At 40.6% G+C, this 11,733-nt stretch overlaps 1 protein-coding gene across 1 annotated transcript; it reads right to left on the minus strand.

The window, feature by feature from the left end:
* Window positions 1–2,500: 2,500 nt before the first annotated feature.
* fzd9a (frizzled class receptor 9a) lies at window positions 2,501–5,106 on the minus strand. The gene has a single exon (XM_058382925.1). It carries the CDS (start codon window positions 4,673–4,675, stop codon window positions 2,906–2,908), a length of 1,770 nt encoding a protein of 589 aa, XP_058238908.1. The 5' UTR covers window positions 4,676–5,106; the 3' UTR covers window positions 2,501–2,905.
* Window positions 5,107–11,733: the final 6,627 nt, after the last annotated feature.

Below are 11,733 nucleotides of genomic sequence, written 5' to 3' on the forward strand. Positions count from 1 at the left end.
TCAAAACTTACCAAGAGGTACCACTGGAGAGTAATGGCAGCAGTCATCTGTATGCCTTATTGGCTTCTGGTCTTAATAAGGTCATTGGTAGAAATCCAAATCAATTCACTTTAATAAAGTTGCTTCTGTCATGAATATAAGCAAATGTCGTCATCCATTTTAGAGAAAAAATAAAGCTTCCATGTAGGATTTAAAGAGTTTCTAGGCTTTCCATTTCAGAAGTAGGAACCTGAACCATTAACCATCCAACAGACCCTTGATGGTCTGGAGAGAATGACTGAAAATTTAAAGAATTTGTTGGTACAACCCAGTCAACCAGACCTGGTGCATAAGAAATCTGAAATATTACAGAAAGCTACACATTACCAGGTTTAAAACGGCTACTAATTATCACAAAATAAATAAATAAAACAAATACTGTGTGTACATGTGTGACCCCAAGTGAAAGTGCGTGCATGTAAATAATGCTTTTCAGCTTTAAATAAGGAGAAAAATAAAAAACCTTTGGGTGGTAACAGCTTCTCAATGTGCTTTCACCATGGCCCCTAATTTACACTTCAAACACCCAGGGAAAGGGATCCTACCCGCGGGGTAACGGGTAATGAGCGCTATTCCTTTCTTCCTTTGCTCTATTCCTCTGGCTTTCTTTACAAGAGGAAGGGAAAGTCCCTGGTGCTTTAATGATCCTCTTGTTAAACATACACATGGCTTCTCTTCTGAGTTACGGGACAATTACAAAAGTGTTCTATCTTGTCCGGTTCTCAAGCTCACTTACAAGGCCATTAACATTCACTTTATAATGGGATTGAATGGTTGGAAAGGGGGCTTCTTTGAGCAATGCTTTGCCTAAAATAGCATTCAGAACGTTAAACATCCAGGTGTACAATGGGGCCTTTATGCTCAGGGTTCTTGATGGGACGAATAATGAAGGCTGTTGCTGTATAAACTGAGCGCTCTTGCGGCACAAACGCTGCAGTGTCGCACCAACACTTCAGCCTAAAACTGTCCAAATCTGCATGACAATCTGCATGACAAATATCTCTTTGTTTGGGTGTAGGAACAGGATATGTTTGAGGAACGTGTTATGGATGGTGAAGCATCAATCCTAACTTACCTTCATGTATGAGAAGCAAGAAATGATTTCAATTTTGACTTAAATGACAAAGTGCTTAATAATTCGAACAAGAGGTTGGTATTAATTGTGGGTTAAATTACCACTTAAATACGCCTCTTTAGGAAGCTTATTAAGCAATGTTGTAGGTAGGAAAAATTTGGGACAGTACAAAAAAGCAAAAAATATTGCCTTTTTAAGTGTACAAAATAACAAGCTGTTATTAAGGCTCATAACTAACATTATTAAAATAATTACACAGCAGCTCGCATGTCCAGACCTCAAAGTCACAAATTATCCTGTGACCATACACGGTAATGGTACAAAAATATTAAAAAAAAAAGTCAAGCAATAATTTTATTTTATAGTAACAGGTTGATTTTGTTAATGCACCACATAATAACAGCTACGGTCACCAAGAAAAACAAAGATTTTTGGAATGGAATGGAATCCAAAGCTCAAGCGCTGCTATGTTGAGGACAACGTCGGTACAATTAGATACAGAGCTGCTAAGAGAATGCATAATAAAACTGGTTCGAATAAATATTTACATCGCTGATAAAAAATCTCATGAGTAGAGTACATACTGCAGCAGGACAGGTTTATGGACACATATTAATCCTTAATTTGGAACGGGAGATTCGCCTCTGCAAATCCTATTTACTCTAGACCTGGGATTAGCTTCCATCTCTGCAAAATATGACTAATGGTCTTGGCTTTGAGAGCTGCCATTTAGCATGTATACAGATTTCATGGGTCTGAGAACATAAAGCTCTGAAAACGTACAAGTTTAATTCCGAAAAATCTTCCCTGCTCTCGATTACTCTGCAGTGGATCCAGATGCACTTCATAAACACGTCAAAAAGGCATGTGGTCACAGCTGCCCTTGAGGACAAAAAAAAGAAAAAAAAAGAAAAGAGACAAGTACAAGCACTTTGGTAAATGTGACCAGAGCCCTGGCCAGAACTGCTCTGATCTCACGTCTCCTTTCAGTCCCGTAGTAGCCAAGACTGTGATCAGCTGACAGCAGTTTTGTGGAACACATACGGAATTAAAATAAAGACCCAGCAATAACAGTTCATGTCACTTTGGAAAGTGTGACTGTAGCTTCGAGATGGATTCGAAATAAGCAGAAAATCACAGCAATTTCAGCAGAGTTACATGACCTTTGTTTAAACGTTGCATCAAATGCACAACTCGCTTTATTATTATTATTATTACTATTAAGACATTTCAGAAGCTTTCACCAGACTGCTGAGGAACATGAGCCGCTCTTCGAGAGCGCTTTTTTCCCTCTACATGCACTCTCCATCTTTCCTGCATGACCAAATCCATTTCCTCGAAGAAGTGCTAATAAAAAAGGACATTTGAGAAAACATTCAGAGCTCATTTCTAATCTGTTGCTGGCATAACAGAGCGATGTGGAAATCTTTCACAAACACGATCCAGGGCATGTGGGTCAATGAATATAATTAAACAAAATCATTGCAAAAATATATATATCGATTTTATTGTTCTGTCATCCAAAAAAATATTTAAATATACAATAATTCTTACACCTCAGTATTCAGAGCATCTGTTGATACGTACAGTATAGTGCATTCAGTGACAAGCAATACATAAATAGCAGTAATAAATAAACATTTCGGCTTTAAACATGTAAATTACAAGTATTTACATTTCGAAACCATGCCACCATCACAGCATGACCTGCCTTTATTGCATCACCTCAGGCTGAAGCTTTTAAACGCTTTCTTTGCTGTCAAATTACATCCAAACTGCCACAAGAATTTCTCAAACCCTCGTGGGACTGTCTGCACATGAGTCAGTTTTGTTTGCATGGAATGCAGTCGCTTTGTAATGACAGTGAGAGCTGCTGCAGTTGATGCTGGGACAGGGTTTATGCGTTGTTCTCATCGATAATCTCCTGGTGCACAAGCCTTGCCAAGTCTGGAGAGTCTTTGAGCTCCACACCCAGACTCCGCTGGTAATGCCCACCACTAATGACATGAAGATCTTAAGCATAAACACGGCTACAGTGGGCACTGAAGACTCCAGTGAGCAGTCCTCAACCCTACGTCCGGGAAAAGAGACGCACTTGCTCTCCAGAGCACGGAACTTCCAGTAGTCCATGTTAAGCCTCTCGTAGAAGTAGCAGATGATCACGCAGGTAGCCGGGACAGTGTAAAGGACAGAGAAGATCCCGATTTTAAACATGAGCTTTTCTAGTTTTTCTGTGTTGGTGCCCTCGGTTTTCATGATCTTACGGATGTGGAACAGCGCAACGAAACCGGTGAGGACAAAAGAGGTGCCGATAATCAGATAGCAGGAGAGAGGGATGAGCACAAACCCGGTTAAAGCGTTGGTGTCCATACTACCAACGTAGCACAGTCCAGTTAACTCATCACCTGCCACTTTGCGCATGGTGAGAATGATTATGGTCTTTAAAGCAGGGATGCCCCAGGCGATCATGTGAAAGTAGCTGCTGTGAGCCTCGATGGCTTCATGCCCCCATTTCCTGCCAGCTGCAAGGAACCAGGTAAGCGTGAGAATAACCCACCAGATAGAGCTGGCCATGCCGAAGTAATACAAAATGAGGAAGACTATGGTACAGCCTGTGCTTTCTAAGCCCTCTTGTATGATGTAAAGCTGCCCATTTTCCCTGTCGCAGGCAATGTTCTCAGCACCTGCGACAGAGCGGATGATAAAAGCGACAGAGTAAACATTGTAGCACATGGAGAGGAAGATAATAGGCCTCTCAGGATACTGGAAACGCTGTGGGTCCAGGAGGAAGGTGAGGACTGTGAACGCAGTTGAGACAAAGCAAAGCGTAGACCACACGACCATCCAGATGAAAGCAAAGTCCTTGTCTTGCCTGGACCAGAACACATCCACATTAGGGGTGCATCGTGGTGCACATGATTTGCTCCTTTCCACATATTGGAACTTCTCCAGGTTCTCACAAGTCCCAGATGATTGTCCATGCCCGCTGCCGGACTGCCTGGGTCTGGTGGCCACAGGCAGCATGCCCTCCCCTTTTCTAGTCTCAGGCACCGTGTCATTCTCGGGAGCCAGAATGCACAGTGAATTAGGATCATTATTTGTTGGCAGCTTTGAACAGTCCAGTGAATCCGGCCAGCTGAAACTGAACTGCTCCATAATAGGTGAGCATTTCTGCCTTGCTTGCTCACACATAGGTCGGCATGCCGGGATAGTGTTGGACACTTCATCTGTACACATGGGCACATACAGGGAACACAGGAAGAAGCGGAGGTGCACATCACAGCCATACGCCACCAGAGGAGCAAATTCGCTGAGTTTTATACTCGCCTCTTCTTGACTATCGTATTGCATGAAGTTGGGCATCCGCGTCATGTTGTAGCCGATTCCTTGGCACATGGGAATGGTGATCAGCTCGCATTTTGCCGGTCTGCCCCACTCGCCGTCATAACCTCCGATCTCCAGTGAGAACGTAGCAGACACTAGTTGGCACAGCAGAACCAAAACCGTTACATGGCATGCCATGGTAATGGCAAGGAATTTAAAGACCCCACAATCCATCATTAGCAGGCAAACAAGTTCATAGAGTTCTCCATGTCATCAACATGCAGCATCAGTGAAAAGTTGTTTTAATCCAGGCATTTCAGGAAATCAATCTGAATGCAAAATATGCTTGCACTGTTCGTGGTCTTATCTTTGCAAACAACATTCCTCGGCGAAATTTTTCACATCTGATCCAAAAAAATAAAAATAAAAATTCTCCACGCGTGTGCCGTCAAAATGAAATGAAAGTAAACCGCGCGCGCGTGCGAAACTTTTCTTGCCCCTGTCACGCTTATATCCGTTCCAGACCGTAACTGCGCGCGCGTCTCATCTCGTCCCGTCTCGTGCGGTAGCAGCCTGGATATATATACCGGAGTGGAGCAACGTTCTCTCAGTAGACCTCTCTCTCTCAGACTGAACTTTGCCTTTCTCTCTTTCTCTCTCTCTCTCTCACTCTCTCTGTCCTGGAGGAGAGCTGGGCGGGAGCGACAGACTCCTCCTCGCCCGAGGCGCGCAGCCAAAATACCGCATGCTTACAATCGCCCTGAGAGAGAATCCATTTATATGGCCAATAATATTCCGGAGCAAATAGAGCTGTGTGTGTGTGTGTGTGTGTCAGTGGACTGAACGTAGATTTAGTAACAATGCTAGTCTGTTATGCAGTAAACGAGTGCTATAAACTGCATGCGTGTTTGAATTAATGTGCAAAAATAAAATTAAGCAAAATAAACATGGCGCAACAGCATTAAGGCATTGAAAGTACATTAATCCTCACGCAAATACATTCTCAAGACTCGAATTTTGTCATTCAATCGTATTTTTTTTTATTATCTTAAATTAAAATAGATAATTAACCTATATATTATTAAAAGAAAAAGTTACCTCAGGAATTAAAGTAAAAGTACGTGAAAGGTTACTGTGTTCCCAGTTCGCTTAGCATGTTTGCTAACAGTTGAGAGACGAATGACGCAGTTGTTAGTTAGCTTTAGCTAATATTTTCTGGTGTTCATTCACTCTCTACCAAAATGGATGAATGAGTTACCTCAGGAATAAATCTCTGGTATATTTATTATATAGCTTTCACCTGATAACATGACTAAAATGCAACACCACGTTGAATCTAAAAGCTATTTTCCAACTAACATACTAAAGGTAAAAAAAGGTGTACGCTTGATGGTGCTACTCCCCCAGCGTCAAGGAAAAGTACAGGGAACATGGAAAATATGAGCTAAAACTAAATATTATCTAAAACTAAAGATAAACAACTTCATTCCTAATCTCTGACATGTTAGCTAGCATGATACTATCTTGGTACAAATGATGTGCTGTCACAATACAGATGGCTTCAATAAATATGAAGGTATTAAGTCTTGGAATTGCTCACACGATTACATTTGTTTGAAATTTAGATAAGAGAAATTCAAGATTCAAGGTACACGCTTGAAACAAGTCAGCTTGTGAAGTGAATAGTAAGCTTTTTGTAGTCAAAATAACTATACAAATCCAGAAAAAAGAAGAGATACTTTAAGTCTCATCCATCAGAAGATAGGAAATGTATTTTTTTTTAGGTTATGAACCACTCTCAGTAAGAGCTTGGTGTTTGTTCAAATTGTTGGATTATTCCATCCTAGCTCTGACCATAGTAATAGTCATAACGAATGATAAGCAACTGTATATACAGTGGGACCTATAGGTACATGGTCGGTGTAGAAGCTAATCCCCAGTACAGAAGCCTGCTGTTCCCATCCAGTGACCATGAAACAAGCAGCAGTTAAGATTTACTCTGTGGTACCAGAAAAAAAAAAAAAAAAAAAACTTTCCATGAGGCTTTCCAAACAATGCTACCGATTTGTTTTATATGTTAAAGTACCGCAACCCCCTTTTTTCCCCCCACAGAGATGGACTTCCACAAAAACGCTCCCAGAAATGAGTCGACTCTGATTTCACCGGTTCCATTAGCCTTGTCTCTTTTGTATGGCAGCACCAGTGTCATTTCCATATGAATTCTCTCTCCCGTCCCAAACACGACCCTTAAAGGTTCAGCCTCGGCTCTATGACATCAGTATGCCATCTATGCCATCTGCCCCCCAGTGTGGGTTGAATGTGAGGACATCAGCGCCTGTATCTGTTTGAATAACTGAAACGGTGGCAAAAAGAATATGACAAACACTAACTCTACATGCATCTTGTCAACAACATGCACTTAGTTTTATGCTAATTTTAAATTTGCACACAGGAACATATAAATGGAAATGGCAAGGTTTTGGCCGAGTTGTCAAGGTTGGCGTAATCCAGTGAAGGTTTTTTAAATAAATAACGATGTAGCCAGCACAAGTTACAATAAAATCCAATGGCTATGTGGTTTTGGACACAGCCCAAGGCTATCTGGCTGGCATTCTTTTAAGTGAACTTGTCATGGCCTCTTTATAATGTTCTTATAGCAGGAGCTAATGAAATTATGTAGTACATGCTTTCCTGTGCAGCCTTCTTGGAAACCTTTGAAAACATACCTTACATTAAAAGACAGTGTACATTCTAAATAAAAAAATAAATACAGCAAAATCGAACTTAAATGAAAGCAAATCAAATCGAGGGAAGGAAAGTTCTTCCACTGAAACCTTCCTGAACTCATGAATGTCGAGTGACAGTAACAGCACTATTTGTGGATGAGCGCATAGACTAGCCACTATGAATATTCCCAATATAACTGTTAGCCAGGAGCCCAGGAGGCCGAAAGTGTTTGCACGCCTCTGGTTCTCTGGCACTGGAGTAACTTCAGTACCCTGTTAGCCTCGTCCAAAATTATGAGCACAGCGTGCAATGCCAAGGAAAGCAAACACTTTATGAAAATAAATGTCTGAGGCCTCCAGGCTCGAGTTGCTTCATGTAAAGTGCTCTGCTTAAACCGGACAGTCCGTGAAAAAAGCCAGTGTATTTAAGCCTATGGAATAAAGACTGTTTTTCAAGTGGAGAGAAGACAACTGCTTGTGTGAAATAAAAGATTAAAAACTGAGCATGCTTTTTTTTTTTTTTTTTTTTTTATAAATCCACACAAATTTACCACTGAATGGTTGGATGGAATTCCCCTTTAAAGATTTTTCTCTCAGCCATCTGATCCCAACTGTCTGGATCATCATAGCTGGACCAGTTTGAGGTGCATTGTCAAGATGCCTTGCAGTCCTTAAGGACATCATATTCCCATGCTTTCCCATGGCTTGTCGGCATCACAGGATCGACTCCGTCTTGGGAAACTGAGGAGCCAAGATTTTCGAGATCAAATATGCTTACACATGCTCACTTGACACTGCGGGTGCTGGTGTGTCGTCCTCTGATTAGGTTTCAGCCAAGAGACAGACTCTCCCTCATAGTTACAGACAAGGAGGGTGGGTCATGTCATTCATGCAGAAGGGGCCGACATAATAACTAGATTTGTGATGGAAAAACTTATGCATCCATCCAAACATCCAAGGGTCCAAGAAGTCTGATGCATTTGCATGCCTCTGGTTCTTTGGTTCTTCAGAGGTCATTAAAATGAATGTCTGTATAGCCTGTACCCAAATAGAAAATTAAACACCAAGCTAAAAAAGCTTCCCAAAGCTAGTAAACTTGGGAAGCTGCATTTGTTCCAGACACCCGGAAGAAAATCATTTCCATTAAAGGACAGCTGGGATGGAAGATGAGTTTATTGGCTAATTAAAATGAATTGGACAGCCTTAACTCAAGTGCATCCCCACCCCAGCTCAGGTTACCAGCAAGTCTCGTAGACGTAACAAGTGCCATTAAACAGCATCGATGGCCTGAGGAGTCAAATGGCATCTTGCTGGCGTTGATCCAGTTGTGTTTCTAAGAAAAAACTGAATGAGTAACTTCCAAATATGTATTGCAGCTGTAGTGGTGTAGGGTGTAGTAGGGAGCGCTACTAGAGATGGCATTGTTACTGTATAAGTTCCGTCAACCAACAACAGAACAGGCGTTTGACAGACGTCCTGACAAGCTAAAGCAGTAGGGAGGGTGATCTTCATGAGCAAACACAGACTCTGAATTTTCTTACCCAAATATTATGATATTCACTGACCTAGCTTTCCTGCACCATAACAAATATTGTGTTTGGAGGACTGCCTACCTGCGTATTCTGGATCCAGCTTTGAATTGCAGTTTCGGAATTTAGTGCCTTCAGGTTCAAGTACAAGGAGTGAAACATAAATACGAACTAAATCAAAAGCAACAAATTCGGAGTGGGCCGAAAGTGTTGACTAAATTTCTTAAAAAAAAGTGTTTTGTCGCTATTTCTTGCTATAAATCAGATCAGGTTTGCATTAATATTTTAATATTTCTAACAGCGACTATTAGCACTCCATTTCACAACAAGCTAATAACGAACAGATTTCTAAATGCCCTTGTGTAAGGACACGTCTCTTTAAATTTTAAAAACACCTTCAGCACTTTGTATCAGTCTTCTGTAGGACCACATCACACTTCCCTTTTTATTGATTATTCTTTCTATTTTAGATCATTTCCAGTACAAACATACTGTCGCTTTTAACTCCTATGTACAGAGCTCCGATACTTGTCTTCCACATGGTACAGGAAGGGAAAACAGAAGCGGAACGAACAGCATCACTTTTGGCAAAAACCTGAAGCGCCCACATAACATCAGTCCTTGTTCTTCAAAAGTTCCAAGTAGTTTCTTAAGGAATTAGATTATAAGAGCAAACAAGCTTCACTGCCTACGAAGTGTGTGTGTGTGCTAACAGTAGTCAAGCCTTTCAAAGTCTCAGAGCTCTCCTGTGGCGGCAGCAGCAGCAGCAAGAACCAAGAAGTCACGCAAAAACCTCAGACATGAAGACGACATCCAGATAAACAAAGAATAATAATAAAAAAAGAAACCACCCACAAGGAAATACAGCACCGTGAAAGTAGAAGTCTATAGAAGTCATGCCCAAGCATGCTTAAGATAGCAGTGATGTCTCCCAATGATTTCATCCTCATGGAGATGAAGATAGCATCAGACACACATTTCTTCCATGCCAACACAGCCATTTTTTTCATTTAAGCTAGCAGGATTCCATAAACACAGTGGTTAATGTGTGGTGATTACACTAAACCTATAATTCATACAAGTAAATAAACTTAAATCTCCATTTAATAACAATCCGGCTTGGATTTTCTTCCATTCACTGAACCAATTTTTAAAAAAATATTTTTAAAAAATTTTTTTAGTTGAAATTTAATCGACACTTTTCTTTTTGCCTTGTGTATCTCAAGTCCACTTGTTTTTTAAGAGAAGCAGAAATTCACAGCTGGAACATAAACCTGGGGAAAAAAACCGCTGGACTTTTCCAACATAAACCATTACTATGTGATTTATATTTAGGACTTTTTTGTTATTATGTATCACTTATTTTATGTAGGTGTTGATAACAGTAATTCTAGCTGTAATGAGTCTGTTATTATCTATAGTAACAGCTACTTCATGTTAACTCTCGAGCTAGTCTAAAGCTAACGAAAGCAAAAGAAAAACATAACTGCCCATGTGATGAGGTTTTTTTTTTGCGATAAGACATTTATTTAACATTTAGAGAAGGAGTCTCCAGTGTCGGTGCTCTTTAACACCACCAGGAGTTTTATTCCTTCCTTTTTTATGAGTAATAAATGAACATATCGTAAAACTACAGATGTAAGGATTTGTTCCACACAGCAACGGGGGATGGCTAGAGGACCATAAAAGCATCATCGGTGCTCATGTGTGCTGTCATTTCAAACTGATGAAAATCAGCCAGACATAGAATTCAAGACTTAGCTCCATTTTAAGTAAAAATGAATGTTTTGCTGAGAGACATGTCCATGCGATGGTCTCCAATGATGGACAGAACATTCCTGGGTAGTTGATTCTTTAACAAAGTGACCATTTAGCCAGATTAGGACATCATGACCATTTTTCTTTCAGGATCAATGAGGTTGGTAAATAAGTCTTTAGAAGAATAACGGATATTATCGGCAAGGATGTCAAATACTTAATATTTCAACAAAATATTGTAGGTTTTTTTTTTTTAATTAATTACAGATCATTTCTAGTGCATGTTTATTACTTTAATTATGATTCATACTTTACTCATTATAACATTAGTACTTTTCGCTGAAATTGTGAATATCATCATCAGTGGAAAACAAGTGGATGGAGCTGTGAGCTCTTTGGTCAGTAAAAGCGCAGGACAGAATGTGCACAATATTAACATGAAGTGGTCTTGTCAATGTAATACATTCAACGTAAATCAAACACAACCCACTACTCATTTACCTATTCCTGCTCTCTCTTAATTTAACTCATGGGTTTGCAATACATCACAGAGCATCCCACAGGCCAGGATAAACACACCCAAAGCTACTCTTCGGCACCACTGACAAAGAAGCACTGTGCACTATATACGATGAGAGACGATCCATCTGTGAGGAAAAATATGTCCATCTAGGGATGGCTATTCCTAAATTTATCCCTGTCTTACCCCAGACTGGTGAGTGTGTTTAGTAAGGGGTGTGAAGAGAGAGAGAGAGAGAGAAATCAAAACATACCTTTCCTACAGTAAAAAGCTGAAAAGAAATGTCTTCAGGAGAGTGGGAGAGAGAGGAAGTGAGAGAAATGTCTCTGTCATAAAGCTAAAAGGAAAGAAAAGGCCAGTCTCCTGCTGTCAGTGGCGATGATATGAATAGGGCATTGATCTGCCAGGCCGGAGATGAGGGAGTAAATGGAAAGCAGCGTTTGCTGAAGTTATTGGTGCATGAATCATGTTAACTGCCACACCGAACAGATTTAAGAGCTATGATTTTTATTTCCTCTTCTCTCTTCCCCCCATATGCGTTTGCACCAATTGAACTTGCCGGCACGTGGCACACTGCAGTCCGCCCTGCTCACATGGCCGGTTCTTGTTGAGTTTACAGATATGATGTATACATATTAAGTGCTGACAAAAGTCTCTTTGCCGTGTTCCATCCAGTTTATGCTGGTGTCTCATACTCAGATAGTATCTGCACGGAAGGGTGGCCATGCTAAATCCGTCTGTGTGTGTAGATGACATGAGGCT

This window comes from Hemibagrus wyckioides, linkage group LG28, assembly GCF_019097595.1.
Source record: "Hemibagrus wyckioides isolate EC202008001 linkage group LG28, SWU_Hwy_1.0, whole genome shotgun sequence".
Taxonomy (NCBI): Eukaryota; Metazoa; Chordata; class Actinopteri; order Siluriformes; family Bagridae; genus Hemibagrus; species Hemibagrus wyckioides.